The sequence below is a fragment of the Oncorhynchus clarkii genome, chromosome 15, assembly GCF_045791955.1.
Source record: "Oncorhynchus clarkii lewisi isolate Uvic-CL-2024 chromosome 15, UVic_Ocla_1.0, whole genome shotgun sequence".
Lineage (NCBI taxonomy): Eukaryota > Metazoa > Chordata > Actinopteri > Salmoniformes > Salmonidae > Oncorhynchus > Oncorhynchus clarkii.
Window position 1 is genome coordinate 25,654,885 of NC_092161.1, and position 20,916 is coordinate 25,675,800.

Consider the following 20,916-nt stretch of genomic DNA (forward strand, 5'->3'; position numbering starts at 1 on the left):
TGTATATTATGTAGTAAGCTGTTAGTAGCCAATGTGTCTCACCCTAATAATTGGGTCCCTTCCCCACTCATAATTTAGCTTACTGTTCTGACTTGGTGGTGCACATGTAGCCTATAGCCTGTATTTGAGAAATGTAATCATCGAATATTGTAAGAGCTTTCATTGTCTGCTTTATTTTTCCTACGGTTCTGACTTGGTGTAACAGGGAGAATACTGTAAGATCGACCCATGTTCTGAATTTTGTCACTGTACATTTCAAAAGTGCTTAACAAATAGTTATATTGTCTACATTCGTCTTAGCTCGCTCATTAATGTCTCAATCGAATTTACGGATTGCCTCTTTTCCGCTCATCGTTCCCTTATGCCATAGTATGTACATCTCAATTGCCAGTAGAAACCACATTTGTTGAAGCAAGTCAGCCATATCAACTTTTTTAAAATATAAAGCCAGTAAATAAGGCTGAATGAACTGTTTCGGTGTCAGACAAGTCTTCTCTGATAGCCAGGTGTAGCAGTGGTAAGGATTCATTCCATGGTTCTGAAAAGAAAACTGCTGTTGGGACAGCTTTATGTAGGCCCTAACCATTTGTGGGCACAGTTTGTCACCGTTATAGTGCAATTAATGTATTGTTTAGTATCGTGTTGTGTAGTGGCTTCCCTGTCATGCATCCCCATGACATTTCTTTTGTTGATGTTTTCCCCACCAAGATTTACATGCTAAAATCACCACTGCATGGTGTGTTGTAACACCACTTAATAAAGTGTTGCACAACACCTTGCCAAGGACTGGGAGCCCTACCAAAAAAGGTTGAAAAAACTATATTGGTATTTCGTATTCTGTTTAGTGCAGAATTAGATAACTTCTCTTTTGGTGCCGTTTCCTCCCTCTATAGTTTCTAAACACTATAGAAACTATAGAGGGAGGAAACGGCACCAAAAGAACACTATTATGGTATTTCAAATCCTGTCTAGAGCAGAGTATTTTATTGTTTAGCATTCATTAATGTGTCTGTTCATTTGCCTGTTTAACCCACTTTGGCAACAGTAACTCCAGGTTTTGCAACATGTTTTGCAATTTCCTCTTCCATCAAAAGTTAGAAATGTGGGAATGGGTTTTCTCATCATTGAACATTAAAAATGCAGTTTTTGATATCCGCTCATCATGATCCATTACACCTTATGGTGAATCAAGCTGCTTAATACTAAACTATACTGTAAATATACTTTTCTTTCTTCAAACATTCATACACCATTGTGTAAAATAAGAATACATTCTAAACACTTTTGAATTACCCATAATCCTCTAAAAACAGAGCCATGTGGCACGATAGGATTCAAACCAATTAGTTCAATATCTCAAATTTCTCAGGCTTTGGATCTCCTCATAAAATATCTTAACTTTTAAGCCACATGTTAAGTTGGATTTATTTTTAAATTGTTGGGTAAAATTAAACGAACAAATCATTGAAATGACTTGCAATCATTTTTAGTAAGTATACCGTATGTTTTTAGTTTTTTTATTATAAATTTCAATTCACCCTAGAATCTTTTTGTGGTGGGGTGGTTGAGTTTGTAAAACTTCAATAAAATTCAAATGAAATGTACCATTTTACTGCCCCAGAATTCGAGGGTTCAATTCTTACTTCTGCCTGTCCCACTTTCACTCCTTCTCTATCTCCTCCTGTTTCCAGTCTAAATAAAGCATTGAAAAAAGGTAGATTCCACAAAAAATATTATCCACAAGTCCTCATCAATCAATATTTAGGCTATAAATAATTTGCATTTCTTAACTATTTTGATTGTGTATTTTTTTTATGCTGCCTTTTACATGCACTAAAACCCCCAAAACTGTTTTCACAACACCAATATTCAGATTAAAAGAACCACTTTGGGTGTTTCAGAGTACTTCTAGTCTGTTTTAAAACCCTTTCTGTGTATCAGAACACTTACATTGGGGTCGACATTCAAACCCCCTCCTAACACCAGATCCCAGGTAAGGTGCACTACTTTTCACAACTCTCCCCAAAAATGTCCATGCCAGGGCAAGCTGTCAACATCCCCAAGGGCTCTCTTAATTAATAAACGGTTAGAGCCACATGGAAGGTAAGCCGAAGGATGGGGCTTGGCAGACGGACGGACAGTTACTCTTAAAGACGAAAAAAATATGGACAGGAAATTCAGAAAGGGACTGATAGTTTATCAGGAAGTACAGCAGCCTATCTGCCCTTCAGAGGTTTCTGTATGTCACACCAAGGAGAGCAATGACATATGCACACACTATTTGATCAATTATAAATGATGTATTTTAAACGACCCAAATATGTAGACAGCCACTTAATTAAAGTTAAACAAGATAAAGTACTAAGCGTGGTTGGTAATCAACTGTAATAACACACATTGCAATTGAAAGACAGATCATTGCAACCTCAGTCATTGCAGTCATTGCGTTAAAAACCGATATGACATTACATTTGGTCTGATGGTACGACATACACTACGGTCTACAGGTCAATTTATGTATTCAAATTAGCGTTGACCTTTTACATGTATCTGTATTGCTTTGTATATTTACACTTCACAACAGTAATAAAATTATGTTTGAGTTGATAATATTGACCATTCAAGCAGCAAAGAAGCATTCATATCAACATACTGTACATCACAAACCCATACACTAATAAACAGTGGTAGTGCCAATGCAGTGAATTTCAGGAACGTAAGCTGCCTACAGCCAATGATCACCACGAACCCTTGTTTGATAACCCACTGTGCATCACCATAAATGACATAGGACCACATTTTCCTTCCAACTTTATATTCATGGACATCAATAGTAGTAACCCTGTTTTAAATCGATCACAATACACTGAAACAGATCCTAGAGGTAGAGCCTTCATGGCTTGCACCACATACCACTCCATTTCTATTCTCTATCTCTTTTGACATTCAATTCCTTTCATATACATTTTGAAGGATAAAGAACACATTATCAGCTCATACTAAGCAGCGAATGAAGCTTACCAGCATTGTTTAAAGTAGATACAACAAATCTGCTTCTTAGAAGAGCCTGACACAAGTATTTACAGACTGACAAAGTTAACTCGTTCGTGACGCCATCTGCTATGTATAGGCCCCAAACTCAACCTGGTAACTACAGGGAAGTGGCTTGGCGCAACACCGTCATAACAATGCCATAAGCAAAACATACCAGCTGTCATGACATTTTATGAAAACCAATGTTAGTTTATAACAGCTGACACAGCACTATCATAGAACGCAACTCATTAGACATTCAAATAGGGTTTGTCAGATGTTAACAAAAGTCAACAGTAATGAACTATCATGTCGCATTATGTCAGATGTTATGGCATGCTTCTGGCGGTGTCACATACAGGGAGGTATTATGCCAATTTGCTTTAAATGGAGTATGCCGTTGAGAAGAGCACTGCTCAGTCTCTGTACTGTTTGATGAGCCTTCTTCTCTGGGAGGTCTTTCTCAGGAGCTTTCTGTAGTCATAAGGGTTGTCGTCCTGGCCCTCTGCAGAGGGCAGTCTGGGAACGGAGTGCCTGTCAACACAGCAACACAGGAGATAAAGTGAGACAGGGCCAGGCAGGAAATGAACAGAGGACCAAATAGTGAAAGAGGGAAAGAGATGCAGTACAGTGAGAGATGAGCAGAGGGATAAAGATGGAATGATAGATGATAATAGATGAGAAAAGATCAAGGCTCATGGTGGAATATTTAGGATTTGTTTGTTTTCTCTCTGCAGTCTCTCTGCGTCATCATAGACGTTCATGCTATGGACATACACTATGTATCAGTGTCTTGTGTCTGTGTAGTCACACGTATTCCCAGGCGTATTAACAATAGATATGTGAGTATATGCATTTGTCTGTAGTGAATGGATTACACACCTTTTATCTGCTGGCTCGGAGACTGCCCTCTCTCTAGATTGTCTCCTGTCTGGAGTTTGTCTTTTGGTCTGTGGACTTCTGTCTGCAGCTGCAGTCTGTCTTTGGTCAGTAGACTGCCTCCTGTCAGCGGCTGCAGACTGTCTTCTTGTCTGTGGACTTCTGTCTGCAGCTGTTGACTGCCTCCTGTCAGAAGACTGTCTCCTCGCAGAAGACTGTCTCCTCTCTATAGAGCGCCTCTGTTCGATAGACTGCCTCCTCTCGAGAGATGCTCGTCTGGTGAGAGAGGTGCGTCTGTCTCCGGCTATGGCACCGGTGGACTTACTGGTGGGGAGGCCCTGGTAGTACTGGTCATCTACGTCCAGCAGCTTCCCAGGACTGGAGCACAGACAGGAGAAGGCAGTTATGGTCAGTCACTTACTATTTGACAATAAGTCAAAGTGGACATTTCATATGCCATACATAATTTGGCTCTCCGAATATGGCAAACCGATCAAATCAAATCAAACTTTATTTGCCACATGCACCAAATACAACAAGTATAGACTTTACTGTGAAATGCTTACTTACAAGCGCTTAACCAACAGTGCAGTTCAAGAAGAAGAAATTATTTACCAAGTAGGCTAAAATAAAAAGTAATAATAAAAAGTAACACAAGAAAAACAATAACAATAACGTGCTTCTACACCTGCATTGCTTGCTGTTTGGGGTTTTAGGCTGGGTTTCTGTACAGCACTTTGTGACATCAGCTGATATAAGAAGGGCTTTATAAATACATTTGATTGATTGATTGATATACATGAGCAACCGGTACCAAGTCAGTGTGCAGGGGTACAGGCTAGTTGAGGTAATCTGTACTTGTAGGTGGGGGTGAATTGACTATGCATAGGTAACAAAAACAAACAAACAGCGAGTAGCAACAGTGTACAAGTAAATTGTCCGGTGGCGATTTTTATGAATTGTTCAGCAGACTAATGGGGGTAGAAGCTGTTGTATTGCTGTATTGTGTCATGGCGAGGAAATATCAACGATACATTTGCTCGGCCATTGATTGGCATTGAGGAAGTTTCTCTAGCCAGCCACGCTGTTCACCCGATGGCTACAGTAGCCTTAACAGAGTATATTATTTCATAGCAGAATGAGCATCAATATGAACTCCATTACTCCACTTCCTCATTACACCAGCCTTGTGATGAGCTAGCTGGAGCTGTGCATAATGTGAACCCAGGACCTTTAGTTCTACAGCCGAGGCGGAAGGGCCTTCCTAGTTCCTGATTAATCACTGCCTCCCCTCCTCTTCTATTGACAGACTCAAATGGAAATTTCCCCTCTGTGGGTTTTCATATCCCCCCTCTTCTTTCCGGCTTATTGGTTGAGTTATGTAATAGAAACAGTAATCTATGTCACAGGCAGAGGCTGTGGCAAGCCTCAATGCCTACGGACTCTCTAACTAACAGGATTCTGCCGCTATTATATCGTTCAGTTTGTCCGGCCACACAATGGGTGCTTTTCAATCAAAACCGCATAACGGGTTTCCTGGTTAAAACTAAAAAAGGTGTTCCTCCAGCACTGAAAGTTGAGTTTTAGTTGGGTTTGCATTTTCATTAACACAGGAAACACGTTTTATTGTTGAATCCGAATGCTTATTCTCACAGCGCAAGGGGAATCGTTTGTGTCATTCTCTGGAGACTTGATTACCAGTATTAATTGAATAGGACCTGCGTCTCAGGAGCCAAATGGGATTTATTGAACCTGAATGGGATCTACTTTGCAGTGGTATAGGGCTTATCTCTTTCACTCTTTCCATATCCCTCCATCATTACCAGCCCAATCGTTCTACACCAGGCTTGGAGTCTCTTTCTCTCTCTCTCTCTCTCTCTCTCTCTCTCTAACTCTCTCTCACACACATTCTTCTGTTCATTGGTTCCTTCCACTTCTCTGTGAACCTCTCTTCTTTCTTCTTTGCTTTTCTAGTATTCACACCCCTTGAATTTTTCCATATTTTGTTGTGTTCCAGCCTGAATTAAAAGTGGATTCGATTGTAATCTTTGTTTTGTCACTGGCCTATACCACTTCACCACATAATGTCAAAAAATGAAATTAAGTTTTTCAATTTTCTTACCAACTAAAAAAACAAACATCTGAAATGTCTTGAGTCAATAAGTATTTAATCCCTTTGATATGGCTAGCCTAAATAAGTTCAGGGGAAATTTATTTCTTAACAAGTCATGTTTAACATGATTTTTGAATGACTACCTCATCTCTGTGCCCCACAGAGGAAGGAAACCGCGGGTTACTGGTGACATTAAAACAGTTACTGAGTTGAATGGCTGTGACAGGAGAAAACTACGGATGGATCAACAACCTTACAGTTACTGAGTTGAATGGCTGTGACAGGAGAAAACTACGGATGGATCAACAACGTTACAGTTACTGAGTTGAATGGCCGTGACAGGAGAAAACTACGGATGGATCAACAACGTTACAGTTACTGAGTTGAATGGCCGTGACAGGAGAAAACTACGGATGGATCAACAACGTTACAGTTACTGAGTTGAACGGCTGTGACAGGAGAAAACTACGGATGGATCAACAACGTTACAGTTACTCCACCACACTAATCTAATTGACAAGAGTGAAAAGAAGGAAGCCTGTACAAAATAAAAAGATTCCATAAAGTAATGCTGAAGAGGCAAAACCTGGTTCAGTCTGCTTTCCAACAGATAGAATGATGAATTCACCTTTCAGCAGGAAAATAATCTAAAACACAAGGCCAAATCTACACTGGAGTTGCTTACCAAGAAACCTTTCAGCAGGACAATAATCTAAAACAGAAGGCCAAATCTACACTGGAGTTGCTTACCAAGAAACCTTTCAGCAGGACAATAATCTAAAACAGAAGGCCAAATCTACACTGGAGTTGCTTACCAAGAAACCTTTCAGCAGGACAATAATCTAAAACAGAAGGCCAAATCTACACTAGAGTTGCTTACCAAGAAGACGGTGAGCGTTCCTGAGTGGCCATGTGGCCGTGTTACAGTTTTGACTCATTCGGAAAGTATTCAGACCCCTCAACTTTTCCCACATTTTGTTACATTACAGCCTTATTCTAAAATTGATTAAATCTTGGTTTCATCAGACCAGAGAATCTTGTTTCTCATGGTCAGAGTCCTTTAGGTGCCTTTTGGCAAACTACAAGTGGGCTGTCATGTGCCTTTTACTGAGGAGTGGCTTCCGTCTGGCCACATAAAGGTCTGATTGGTGGAGTGTTGCAGAGACGGTTGTCCTTCTGGAAGGTTCTCCCATCTCCACAGAGGAACTCTGGAGCTCTTTCAGAGTGACCATCGGGTTCTTGCTCACCTCCCTGACCAAGGCCCTTCTCCCCTGATTGCTCAGTTTGGCCTGGCGGCCAACTCTAGGAAGAGTCTTGGTGGTTCCAAACTTCTTCCATTTAAGAATGCTGGAGACCACTGTTTTCTTGGGGACCTTAAATGCTACAGAATGATTTTGCCACCCTTGCCCACATCTGTGCATCGACACAATCTTGTCTCGGAGCTCTATAGACAATTCCTTCGACCTCATGGTTTGTTTTTTTCTCTCTGACCTATACTGTCAACTGTGGGACCTTATTATAGACAGGTGTGTGACTTTCCAAGTCATGTTCAATCAATTGACTTTACCACAGGTGGACTCCAGTCAAGTTGTATAAATATCGAAAGGATGATCAATGGAAAACACGATGCACCTGAGTCTCATAGCAAAGGGTCTGAACACCTATGTAAATACGTTTTTTTATTATTTTATTATTTTATTATACATTTGTAAACATTTCAAAAAAACATTTTTGTAGATTGACGAGAATGACGAGGGTTTAAAAAAAAAAACATTTTAGAATAAGGCTGTAACGTAAGAAAATGTGGAAAAAGTCAAGGGGTCTGAATACTTTCAGAATGCACTGTACTTGAAAATCTATGGCAAGACCTGAAAATGGTTGAGTAGCAATGATTAACAACCAATTTGATGGAGCTTGGATGAATTTTGAAAAGAATAATGGGTAAATGTTGCACAATCCAGGTGTGGAAAGTTCTTAGAGACTTACCCAGAAAGACACAGCTGTAATCAATGCCAAATGGGCTTCTACAAAGTATTGACTCAGGGTGTGAATACTTATGTAAATCAGATATTTCTGTATTACATTTTCAACACATTAGTTAAAATTTCTAGAAACATATTTTCACTTTGTCATTATGGGGTATTGTGTGTAGATGGATGAGAAACATTTTTATTTATTCAATTTTGAATTCAGGCTGTAACACAACGAAATGTGGAATAAGTCAAGGGGTATGAATACTTTCTGAAGGCACTGTATCTATCTGTCTTCCTTCATTTTTTCACTGTGCTGTTTCACTACTGCTTTTCCTCACTGACACAATCCACCTCTCTCTATCACTCTCTCCCCACCTATTTCACTCCCTCTCCCCACCCCTGTCCCTCTCCCTCTCCCCCCTCTCTCTCAGCTGTCAGCGACAGTTGGAGATGCTATCTTTCCTCCTGACCTTCTCGTTCTTAATGATGCATGTAAACTGCTCCTGTCCATAGCTGGCTTTATTTATCTGCTAACAAATTATTACCCTTGATGTGTACAGTCTCGTCGTCTCACAGCCCAGTGTGTGTGTGCGTGTGCGTGTGCGTGTTTGTGTGTGTGTCCAGATTATTTTGATAAAGTACCATACCCCTTCCTTGTTCATCCAGACCTATCTGTCTGTCTGCCAGCCTAGGGGAACCTCTATCATCACCTTTCTGGGAGCTACACGCACCTCGTGGCCCACACACACAGACACACTGGGACACACACAGATTCACATCAAACAAAAAACAGACACGAAGCAAAGGAGGCTCACATGGTCTGTCTATCATGTATTGCAACATATTAGGTTTATTGTAGATCCTAAATAATTTATCACTGCATCTTTCATTAAATACTCAACAAACACACAGTAAAAATACTGAGTGCATTATATTGGACTTTGTCCACATGGCACTTGTCATTTAGTTAGATTTCATTAAGTAAAACCATTGTATAAGGAGGATGAAGGATAAGGCCAATTAAGTCCATTGTAAATGTGTAAGGCTACAGGCCGTTAAGTTTGGACCCACACCCTGGCCTTACAGTTGGCACTGTCCCATATTCATTACTCACAAGCAGAGGTCCAAGTTTCAGATCTAACCTCTTAAAGGCCTGCCAGTAGCTACAAGTGGCTAGTTAAAACAGGGTGAATGATGGGCCGTTGACTTACCCTTGTTTCCGTGGCCTGCGTTTGTCATCCTGGACAGACCTCTGAATGTGAAAGACACAGGAAGTCGTGTTACATGGAAATAAACTAGGATTCAAATCTGTGAATATGTTTAGCTCTATAGCCTACTTACAAGATGTATTGCCTCCAATATAGCCTTCGAGACTATGTAAAAACTTAGAACTTAAAGCCGGCAGGTGATTAGTCCAGTAATCAATCGATCTGTTGGTTGACTAACAATTAAGGTCAGCTAGCTTGAGATCAGCTGAAGCTGAAGGGATGAGGTTGGAACAAACCTGCAGGGACTCTCCAGCCCCTACTTTGTGCCTTTCTAGTGCATACTGAAATTATTAGACAGAAATATTTCAACAATATAACACATTATGGAGTGCATCAAGGCTTAACTTCTTTGGGACAGGGGGCTGTATTGAGGAACTTGGATAAAAAGGTGCCCAGAGTAAACTGCCTGCTACTCAGTCCTAAAAGAATATGCATATAGTTAGTAGATTTGGATAGGAAACACTCTGACGTTTCTAAAACTGTTAGAATGATGTCTGTGAGTATAACAGAGCTCATATGGCAGGCAAAAACCTGAGAAAAAATCCAACCAGGAAGTGGGAAATCTGAGGTTTGTAGTTTTTCAACTCTTTGCCTATCCAAGATACAGTGTCTATGGGGTCATATTGCACTTCCTAAGGCTTCCACTAGATGTCAAAAGTCTTTAGAACGTTGTTTGATGCTTCTACTGTGAAGGAGGGGGGAATGGGAGCTGAATGATGAGCTGACCACGCTCGTTCACGTGAGAGTTAGCTTGCGGTCCATTGCATTTCTGAAGACAAAGGAATTCTCCGGTTGGAAAATTATTGAAGATTTATGATAAAAACACCCTAAAGATTGATTCTATACATTGTTTGACATGTTTCTACGGACTGTAAACGGAATTGTTTGACTTTTCGTCTGCTCGCGCCGCATGAATTTGGATTACTGGGCTAAACGCGCGAACAAAAAGGAGGTATTTGGACATAAATGATGGACTTTATCGAACAATTCAAACATTTATAGTGGAACTGGGATTCCTGGGGGTGCATTCTGATGAAGATCATCAAAGGTAAATTCATATTTATAATGCTCTTTCTGACTTTGTTGACTCCACAAAATGGCGGATATCTGTATGGCTTGCTTTGTTGTTTTAGTGCTGTACTCAGATTATTGCATGTTGTGCTTTTTCTGTAAAGATTTTTTGAAATCTGACACAGCAGTTGCATTAGGGAGAAGTGGATCTAAAATTCCATGCATAACACTTGTATCTTTTAGCAATGTTTATTATGAGTATTTCTGTAAATTGATGTGGCTCTCTGCAAAATCACTGGATGTTTTGGAACTACTGAACGTAACGAGCCAATGTAAACTGAGATTTTTGGATATAAATATGAACTTTATCGAACAAAACATACATGTATTGTGTAACATGAAGTCCTATGAGTGTCATCTGATGAAGATCAACAAAGGTTAGTGATTCATTTTCTCTATTTCTGCTTTTTGTGACTCCACTCTTTGGCTGGAAAAATGGCTGCGTTTTTCTTTGACTAGGTACTAACCTAACATAATCGTTTGGTGTGCTTTCATCGTAAAGCCTTTTTGAAATCGGACACTGTGGCTGGATTTACAACCAGTTTATCTTTAAAATGGTGTGAAATACTTGTATGTTTGAGGAATTTTAATTATGGGATTTTTGTTGTTTTGAATTTGGCGTCCTGCACTTTCACTGGCTGTTGTTGAGGTGGGACGCTACCGTCCTGAATATCCCAGAGAGGTTAATAGCATACCCAATAGGATTCAAGTTGAATCTATACCAGTTGAAAGACTTGTAATATGCTTTCCTGCTTTCCATCGGAGCACTTGAAGTTGTCATGGACAGACCTTGGCAAAACTACATTAATGGAAAACTTTAAGGTTGGAAAACTTCTAACAACAGAGATTGTTACATTCCCTTTGATCTTGTGTCTTAATCACTCTTGGAGAAAAATGGCCACATCAATAATGTAGTGTGAATGCCAATAGATAAAAATGCAATTATTACAGTGCTGTAAAGGTGACAGAGAATGTATCACTACTGTATGGATGGAGTCAGACTCACATGGATGAGGTTGTAGTACGTAGAGTCCTCAGGGGTGTTGAGCGTCTTTGGCTGCTGGGTTCTGCGAGGCGTCCGACACACTTTCAGATCGACTGAAACATCACAACAACAAAAAGACCCAGATCAGCAATAATGCTTTGATTTCCAAGTAGCTAGAGAAAGTAGACATAGGTGTATTGTTATCCAGGTTTTTCATTTTTTCTACAGTATTTATCAATTGTGACTTGACAAATCCCTGGTTCATCATTTTTAAAAGAGTGCTATGTAATAAACAGAGACATTTTGTGTCCTTGTGTTTTTTTTTACACAGGAACTGAGTGAAAACAGTTTTTTCATGTTATGCTTGAGAAAATGGCTTCCAAAAGACTAGCATGAGGAGGCGATTGACCCCCTGAGGGCAGCGAGAACACACAATGACTCCCCTGCTGGTTAACGCTACTCCACTTCACACTATTCTGCACTTTTCTGCACGCTCTAATATTTTAATCACTGCCTTTAAACATTGCTTCCAAGAGGACAAACATTGCTACAATTGTAGCAATACCTGAAGAGAATATTACCTGGAAATAATTTTGAAATGGGAGGGTGTTTTAATAATGGTGGCTTCAGGAGATTCTATTCTACCAAAGACTTAAAGATTTTGTTGAAAATCATTATCCTAAGTATAAATATGGTAAAGTACACACATTTAAGGGTAAAAAAAAATGTTTTACACAACTGCAAACTGCAAACTTCAAGGAGAAGGGCATTCAAGGAGTTAGTTTGATGGTAATTTGTGATGTCATCGCCAACCTCACTATTGATGAACAATAGAGGAACAATGGAGAACAAAAGAGGAAAGGTCCACCTGCCCACTTGTTTCATGTCATGAGACACCTGGACTACCTATTGAGATGGGTCTTTTGTTAAGTAAATCAGGTGATAAATGAGCTGAAAAGGAGACTGGAGTAGGACTTTAAGTTTTGAGAATTTTACAAACTTAAATGTCCCCAAAAATCGTAAGCCTATATTATTCAGTAAAACTAACCTCATGGGCTTAGGGTTTGGATGCTATGTAGCCTACTTGAAGCTGATATTTGGCCTACAGAGCTGTATGGAAAATGTACTTAGGCCGTTATGTTAGACCCTTTTTTTCTAATGACTTACTTAAGAGGCTTTGTGACTGGGCGTATGATCACTGGAGAGGCTAACGGGGGTGAACACATGGTTTCCAGGTGCCATTCCATACACTCTGTTCCATAAATGATTATGAGCTGTGCTCCCCTCAGTAGCCTCTACTGTGTTCCATATTATGGTGACCTATAGGTCTCAGTAATGTATTGAATAACATGTGTATGTGTGCATATGGATGCAGTATGTAAGGTAAAGGCTGTATTTCATGCATGGGTTGGCATAGTTTTTCATATTATTGAACCTGTCTATTTAAAGGTCGTCAGTGATTCTGTATTGCTCAAAGGAGAAAGGCTCATTTGAAATCCCCATATTAATGGTTGTTGTAATTGCCACAGCGGTGCCTTATGAAACGTGATTAGCATTTAATGACCTTTTCCATGAAGTGAAATATGATTGGCATTCTAAGAAATGTCCCCAACTTTCTTTCTGCATATAAAAAATTGTATTTTAATTGAAATGTAGCGAGGTATGAGGACAGCTTATTATTGGATCAAATCAAAGACATTTTGGAGGATATAATGTCTCTGGAAATGAATTCTGCTCCTCAGGCAATGTGTTGCTGTTAAGAACACCTTGTAAAGGGCACATAGCAGGCATCTCAAGAGATTGCAGTTTGGATTTTATTGTTGTGGTGAGTTGTTATTGTACTAATATAGTGTATATCTCACATTCAGAAAATGCAGGTCTGATACCAGGTTACCAATTGTGTTGAGCCGCCGCTTATATACAGCACTGCAAGCAGCCACACATAGTCCCCATATTCCAGGCTTGGCTCTCACAATCCAATATGAGAAAGTCACCCATGACACCAATAAAACTAATCATGGATGACACAATAATTATATTTCTTCCCGACACCTGGTAAACTTATGATGATAATAACATTTCAGCTGCCAGACGGATTTGACACACCAAGCACTGAGATGCTGAACTTTCACTCTGCCAGCTCCCTTGCTCATCCTTTCAAAGCAATTGCACATATCACCGGTGGGAATCAAATTCATTTTCTGATGACGCATCGCGTCGAGAACCGCTTTCCGGTTTTGGCACTTGACATCCCCAGTTTTTTTTAGATACAATCTAGCCTTAATGAGAGAGAAAACAGAGCTTTGTCCGCTGATAAAATCATCAGCTAGTGCGAACCGGAGACATAACAAAAGCTGTGCCTTCTTTTCCCCATCTTGTTTCGCACCTGAGGCAGGGATGACTGAGCATAGGCTGAAAGTAGCACCTGAAATAGGAGAATGATTTCACAAAAAGGGGGAAATGACACAAGACATACAAAAAAAAAACGCGATAATATCTGTGCACTTCACACATTGAGAAAGCTGCTTCGAAAAATGTAAATACTTGGAATGTGTTTGACATATTGTGTGGTCTATAGGGCCAACCTGACACTCAACGAAACACTGGTCATAAGTTCTCTTTACAAATGAAGAAGGAGTTGGTTATGGAAGTAAAGGCTATTTGCAAGTGCACTCTGTCTTCTTTCAATGAGTGTCAGTGAACTCTATTCAGCTCTCTGTCTGCGAGGGATAGTCTTGGAGCTGTTTGACCAAGCAGACGAGTCAGGAGCCCACTGGAATGATGGATAGACCAGAAAAGAAGGATTTGATTGCTTCTTCAGACAGGAAATTATACGCAACACTGCCAGAGTGACTCGGGATCACCATTAGTACTTCCAGTTGGTTTTTGTATAAAACCAGTATATTTAGATTTACTTATTCTCAAATGTATTGAATTTCATCCATGTCTGTACTCAACAGTACATTTGTTGTGTCTTTGCTATGTACAATGTCTTGTGGTTTTCACACAAGTCAGACTTACCTGATTGCTGATGGTTGGCAGCAAAGCCATTGACTGCCTGCCCTTTGACAAACATGCCGTTATTGGCTGGGTTTATCTGGTGGGCCAGGATGATCTCATTCAGCTTCTGCTGGAGGCTCATGTAGTTCTGGGAAGACGTCGTGACCTGTTGTATAGACAATGGACAATTGATACATATAATCAAAACGTTGGGGGTTCAGAACCCCAAGAAAAGCTGTTGGCAGACGTATAAAGTGGGTTATAGTGGGTTAGTACTAGATTACCTCTTTAGAAAAGACCTCCAATTCCTCCATATCTCTCTGGGCTGTGGCCTTGGTGGCCTTCAGGTTCTTCCTGTCCTTGTAGCCCCTGAACTGGCTCTGGATCTTCACCGCTGCCTGCTCCTCGTCATACCTATCCCCTCCCTGAGACTCTGTCTCCTCTATGCGAACCAGCTCTACATCGGTGAGGTCCACAACCCTGTCCTCAACCTTCAATCCTTCCTCCTGTTCCTCAACCATGGGTTCCTCCTTGCTCCTTTTGACCCGTTCTCTCTCCTCCTTGAATTTCTTTCTATCCCGGTGTCCTCTGAAATTGCTCTGCAGAACGGTGGCAGCTTTTTCCTCGTCTGGCTCCGACTGGCTTGCGGTGGACGGCTCTGGTTGGGGTTCTAGCGTTGGCTCCTGTGGCTGGACTAGTTCTTGTTTGGGTTGTTCTTTGGCCTCTTTCGCCTTCTTTTTCTTGGGGATTTTTCCTTCCTCCTGCAGGCGTTTGCGCTCCTTGTGGCCACGGAAGTTACTTTGAATGACCGTTGCTGCCTTGGTCTCATCTACTTCCTCCTTCTCTTCCACTCCTGCAGACACGGCTGCTGTCTCTGGAACCTTTGACATTCCTTCTGGTTTTGACATACCTTCTACCTTTGCGGTCTCGTCTTCAGTTGGGCTCATCACTCTCTGTTTCCTTGCTGGGATCTTGCCTTCTTCAACCAGTCTCTTCCTCTCTTTGTGGCCCCTGAAGTTGCTCTGGAGAACTGTAGCTGCCTTAGCTTCCTGTTCCGGGTTAACCTCCTCCCCTTCTGCTCGCTCTGCATTCTGTTGCTCGTCAATTTCTGTGTCTTCCTCGTCCACCAGCTCTTCACCCACTTCAGTGTGCTCATCATCGTCGTCCTCTTCCGCCTTGGCCGTGTCTTCATCCTCTTCCTCCTCCTCCGCAACTTCGGTCAACCCATTCTCCTCTTCCTTTTCCACTGCAAACTCCTGCTCCTCCTCTTCATCCTCCTCGATAATAGCAGACTCCAACTCCACAGGTGAGGGTGACCTTAGTCTCAAATCGTCTCCGGACAGTGTCTTGTGGCGCTCCCTGAGTTTCTTTCTCTCCTTATAGCCTCTGTAATTACTCTGGAGGACCACGGCGGATTTGGCCATCTCTTCCTCCTCCAGTTTGGCAGCTTCGATCCTCTCTTTCTCTACCCTGTCTTTCTCAATGGCCTCCCTAAAGAGAATGCAGTTGATTTTTCTCTGAACAGAATCAAACTCAATGTCAAATGTTTATGATCTGGAACAACTATAGGGGGTATACTCCACATATACGTTGATATGAAGAGTTGTTCCTGCCTTGTCAGCAGCTAATGGAGATCCTAATAAATACTGAAATACTAATTATGAACTGGGTGGTTCGAGCCCTGAATGCTGATTTGTTAAAAGCAGTGGTATATCAGACAATATACCACGGATATGACAAAAAAATACTTTTTAATGTTCTAATTACGTTGGTAACCAGTTTATTATAGCATTAAGGCACATCGGGGGTTTGTGGTATATGGCCAATATACCACGGCTAGGGGATGTGTCCAGGCACTCCACGTTACGTTGCGCATAAGAAAAGCCCATATCTGTGGTATATTGACCATATACCACACCACCTTGGGCCTTAGTGCTTAAATATAAAATGTATACTAAATAAAACATTAACTTCACAATGCTTAAAAAGTTCTGGATCTACTGTCCTACATTTGACTATGCGTAGTGCAGATCCATCGACATGGTTGTCCCTACCTTTTCTTTTTAAAACTCTTCCTCTCCCGGTGTCCTCTGTAATGGGCCTGAATCTTGGCTGCTGCTTTATTTTTTTCCTCCACTAACTCCTTGTACTTCCTCTTGGCGAGGTGACCTCGGCAAACTGCAGAATAGGAGGGTACAAGTTGAAGCTACACTAAACGTACCACGTATCCCTCTGAACACGAGCAAACCGATCTTAGAAAACAAAACAAAATCGTCTCCTCACCAGCCTGTAACTGGGTGATGAAGGTCTCAAACTTGGCTTTGCTTAATTTATCATCAGCACATCTCCTCCGTACTTTATGTCCTCTGTACGCTGGTGGACGATATATTAGAGACAAATCATTAACATACAGATATTAACTATTGTTTATGATAATAATGACGTTAACAGTATTTGCACACGTTTAAAAGGAACTGGGACAGTTTTGGTTCCACTATGGTCATGAGGTCAAAGTGACCACGTACTGACCTGATTGTATGGCCACAGCGCTCTGTGCTCTCTTCTCCAGTATTTTGCGGTAACGTTTGGCCCCCAGCCAGCCCCGGACGTAGGCCTGGACCAGAACGATGCGGTCTATGGTCTGCCTCACCATCAGGTTTAGGGTCTCCACATGGTAGTACTTCAGAAACACCTGAGACACCACATCGAAACACAATCGAAGGGTGTAGACTCAGTCATATTCTCCATGAGATTTGTCTAATCATTTACATTTGACTACAAAATACTCCATGAATGTGACCTTACTTTCGTTTTGCCCAGGACCCAATTTTCCAGTTTGGTTTTTTCCAATATAGCTGCACAAGTCTCTGGGCTCGCATCTGGCTCTTTGTGCGCATGGAAAGCTAGTATGTAGTACCTGCAACAACCAATACTAGACTTACCAAACCATTCCTGCACACTATTAGCCTAAAACCCACAACATGAGTTGTCTATTCTTCTAGTCATTCACAAGCAATAAGTGGGAGCCTATGGAGTCTTTTCTATGATTAGGATCACCAACCTGTTGACAAAGTTGGTGTAGAGGATGCGGTGAGAGTAGCCCTGCCGGCGGATCTTAGCTGTCTCCAGGACACCCGTGTAACGCAGCTGCACCAGCACCTTCTCCCGGTCAAACTTACTGGCCTGCCGGTCATTGTTGGGCTTGATGCAGCGCACAAAGTGGGGCTGTCCCGCCACCATCTTGGACAGCAGGTCCATTAGGGAATACTGGTGAATGAAGAGGCAGGAAGTGAGTAGTTTACCTAAAGCATTCAATCAAAACTAGCGTCCAGGTAAAGACCTGAATAAGACGAAAATGCCTATTCTTGAATTCCTGTATGAGAAGACATATTTAGTTGCTTTCTTTTCCCGTGTAAACCAGTATTTATAATCTAATTTTCCAGGGGTACTGGTACAACGCCAAGGAGATAAATAGGTACACATTAAATGTCACAGTATGCAAATGTGCTGTACTACCAGTCAGTTTATCAACAGAGATGTACTACCATTCAGAGCTATACTACCAGGGTTGGGGATAATCTAGCCACTCAGTAATGTAGGAAGTGATCAAGTGAGACATTCTTACTCTGAAGTAGGAGGCTACTGTCTGTGTTCTCATGTTGGTGGACTCTCTAGGATGGTGGGTGGTCTCTCCAGTTCCAGTATCACCCTGGACACACAAAACACGGAGTTTATCAAAAAGGATTCACCACAGGTTGATGGTAGGTGTATTTATTGAGTTATATCAGTGAATATTGAAAAACAGTATTATATGTATTATATATAGTGTAAAATACTATGGGCCAGTTTCCCGGACACTGATTAACTTCAGTCTTGGACTTAAACGCCATGTCGTTGGAGATTCTGCATTGAGATTGATGTTAAAACCAAGGCTTAATCTCAGTCTAGGGAAAACTGGCCCTAAAAGATGTTGTAGAATATTACGTTTATTTTTTATTGACTGAACGGTACGAGTATAAAATCATTATGGATTGGAAGTTATTCATCAATGTGTAATTAACATGAAAAGCAATGATGTGTTAGATGAGGGCTCTGAACCCCAAAATACTGTCCTGTGAATAACAAATAGGTAACAGCCTAAAATGGGTATCAACATTCAGAAGCCTTATTACCCCAATCATCTGCGTATCATATTTTTTCATGGAATTGTCTCTCATTTTTTGTTGTGTGAAAATCACAAAATTTTGAAAATCACCAATCACCGTTTGAATATGTACTGTGTGATCGAGAAGCAAGAAAGGCTTGTGTTTTTTTTCTGGGGTGAGAGTTAATTTCCGAGAAGAAGGCTGCAAGAGATGCATAAAGAGGAAGGAAGCGTAAACAAACACGAGCCAAGTTAGGAATCAAGTTTGCATAATGACAACTTGTTTTAAATGTTTAATGCTGAGTATTGACTTCAGAGGTACGAAATTAGATATTTGTGACAAAGGACAGTGACCACTTGATCATAAGAGAATGTATGTGTTAAGTCAGTTTGTTTCAACTGGTATTGCTAGATATGGCATGGATTATAAGGATTTTACCACAGAGGAACTAGCTATTTTCCTGCTTATGATCATTGGTGAAACTGACATTTAAAAGAAATCCAGACACTTGAAAATCAGTGGGACTTTTCTTATTCCATAAAACGCCCTCTGAGAATTTCCAACAATGTTCTCAATAGCAGAGTAATAAGGAGAGCGCATACTATAAATGCAAAGATATGCTAATCTGGGACATGGCCAAATACGAACCTTGAAACATTGCACATGAGTTACATTGCTCACTAAAAAGCAACAGCACTGACAAAACATACCTTTACACCATGAGTCTAAAACATTTCTAAAATTACACTTTCACTCTCATGACTACAGGAGGAGTCTCTGATGTGCTTTCTTAGGCAGAAATGTAAAATATGCAGATGAATGGAAATACATTCATGTACTCATCAAAGACAGTTAATTGCCTGGTTTAGCCTCTGCCGATGGCCCTCAGGTATACAAATTGGTTTGACAAAGTGGGAATTGTGACTTCAAAAAATGCCATTTTCCTCTTCCCCTAACAATCAGATTAGTATGGGGTACTGGAAAGTAAAGGGTTGTGCCCTTTCTGTGGGGAAGATACGTTCTAGGGGTAACTTTAGGTTGTTATGCAGAAATACAACAAACAACTTGAAGTTGATAATGTTATGACTTCAATCTCTTACTAGTGTGTGAAGGGCACATCCTCAAAACTAGTCGATATCATGCGGCGTGGTGTCATAAACAGAAATAACCCCATTAAAGCAAGGTAAATGAGAAAAGATCCAAATTACCAGTCATACGCACATGAAAGCCTCTCCTTTAACATCTAATCAGACAATCAATTCCCTCTGAGGTTCTAAAGAAAATCAAAAAGACTGCTTTTGCAGCCAAACTTAATAGATTCTCACTCTCATCTATTGAAAGGGAAATACAAAAGGATAGGAATTGGACGAGCCATGAAGAAAAACAAATGTAAAATGACTAGTCTTATTGTTTCCTAGGGGTGGGTAGATGGTTTGCCACACAACATAGATACAACATAGATACAACATAGACAGAGAGATTGCCATTACCTCACAGAGTGACATACTAGAACTGTATAACTTAAGCACTCCCATCTTTACAAGGATAAAAGCAGAGAGAGAGAGACAGGGGAGACAGAGAGAGAGAGAGAGAGAGAGGGGAGAGTCAGAGAGGACACACAAGGTTAGTTTATCTGAAAGAGAAAGCGAGACTGGAAAAAAAGACAGCATTATTTTCCCAAAGATTTTTGACATGGAATTACAATGAGGACACTTAGCGTTACTGTATTGGAAAAGGGAAGCAAGAAAGGCAATGCGACAGAACTATAAACTTTGTTTGAGTGTGTACAAAGGAAAATCTTATACCCGTACCTTGGCAAAGTTCATGGTGCGGTGAGGGTGTGCTGGGGTGCGAGGCATGCTCATGAGTGTGTTCATTCCTTTACCCTTTGTGTGGGCCAAATTACCTAGAGGATAGAGAGATAGCGGGAGAGAAGTTGAGAACAAATGGACATGCTACACCACACTTTCAAAAGAGGAAAGAGTTAGTGCGGTATCTGGCAATCAGCGCCTTCACGGAAAAACAAAAAGGCAGTAGTTAGACATGCCAGTGGACATTTAGATGTAATATAACCAAATCAAGTTGTACTAAAATGGAAGAAGGTGGAGGGAATATGTGGGAGAAATAAATGAAACAAGCTTGACCCCATAGAGCAAGTTACTCTAAAGAGGGAAAATTCCAAGTTAGCAAAAGAAGGAAATCTGAAAATCAAAATTAGTGATGCAACATCAGCCATGCAAATTCATCAACAAACATAGACAGAATTTCCATGTTACTTGATAATGTCAGGTGTATAGCTATAGGCCGATGCTATTTCAATAGCACACAGCTATAGAGAAGTGGACTCGCTCTCTGCTAATCTCTCCAGTAGCGTGCTAGCATGTCATCGTGTTAGCTTTCGTGAGGGCAGTAGCGGTGACAGTACAAAGGGGGAGGAGAGGTTGCCGTA

At 40.9% G+C, this 20,916-nt stretch overlaps 1 protein-coding gene across 4 annotated transcripts in view; it reads right to left on the bottom strand.

Annotated features, from left to right (window-relative positions):
• Nucleotides 1-2,156: 2,156 nt before the first annotated feature.
• The window catches only part of LOC139367109 (myosin IIIA), a 73,190-nt gene continuing 54,430 nt past the window's right edge, over nucleotides 2,157-20,916 (bottom strand). For 2 of the 4 annotated variants that reach the window (XM_071105159.1, XM_071105158.1), the window contains 15 exons: nucleotides 20,279-20,373; nucleotides 19,958-20,002; nucleotides 18,585-18,668; nucleotides 17,948-18,031; nucleotides 17,384-17,589; nucleotides 17,128-17,239; nucleotides 16,852-17,014; nucleotides 16,606-16,695; nucleotides 16,377-16,500; nucleotides 14,607-15,813; nucleotides 14,344-14,488; nucleotides 11,344-11,435; nucleotides 9,210-9,250; nucleotides 3,916-4,290; nucleotides 2,157-3,567 (listed from right to left, as the gene is read on the bottom strand). In XM_071105159.1, the coding sequence (XP_070961260.1) occupies nucleotides 3,450-3,567; nucleotides 3,916-4,290; nucleotides 9,210-9,250; nucleotides 11,344-11,435; nucleotides 14,344-14,488; nucleotides 14,607-15,813; nucleotides 16,377-16,500; nucleotides 16,606-16,695; nucleotides 16,852-17,014; nucleotides 17,128-17,239; nucleotides 17,384-17,589; nucleotides 17,948-18,031; nucleotides 18,585-18,668; nucleotides 19,958-20,002; nucleotides 20,279-20,373 (2,981 nt within the window). In that variant the 3' untranslated portion in view covers nucleotides 2,157-3,449. The remainder of the gene's footprint in view (nucleotides 3,568-3,915; nucleotides 4,291-9,209; nucleotides 9,251-11,343; nucleotides 11,436-14,343; nucleotides 14,489-14,606; nucleotides 15,814-16,376; nucleotides 16,501-16,605; nucleotides 16,696-16,851; nucleotides 17,015-17,127; nucleotides 17,240-17,383; nucleotides 17,590-17,947; nucleotides 18,032-18,584; nucleotides 18,669-19,957; nucleotides 20,003-20,278; nucleotides 20,374-20,916) is intronic. The other 2 variants (XM_071105161.1, XM_071105160.1) reach the window with 1 other exon arrangement.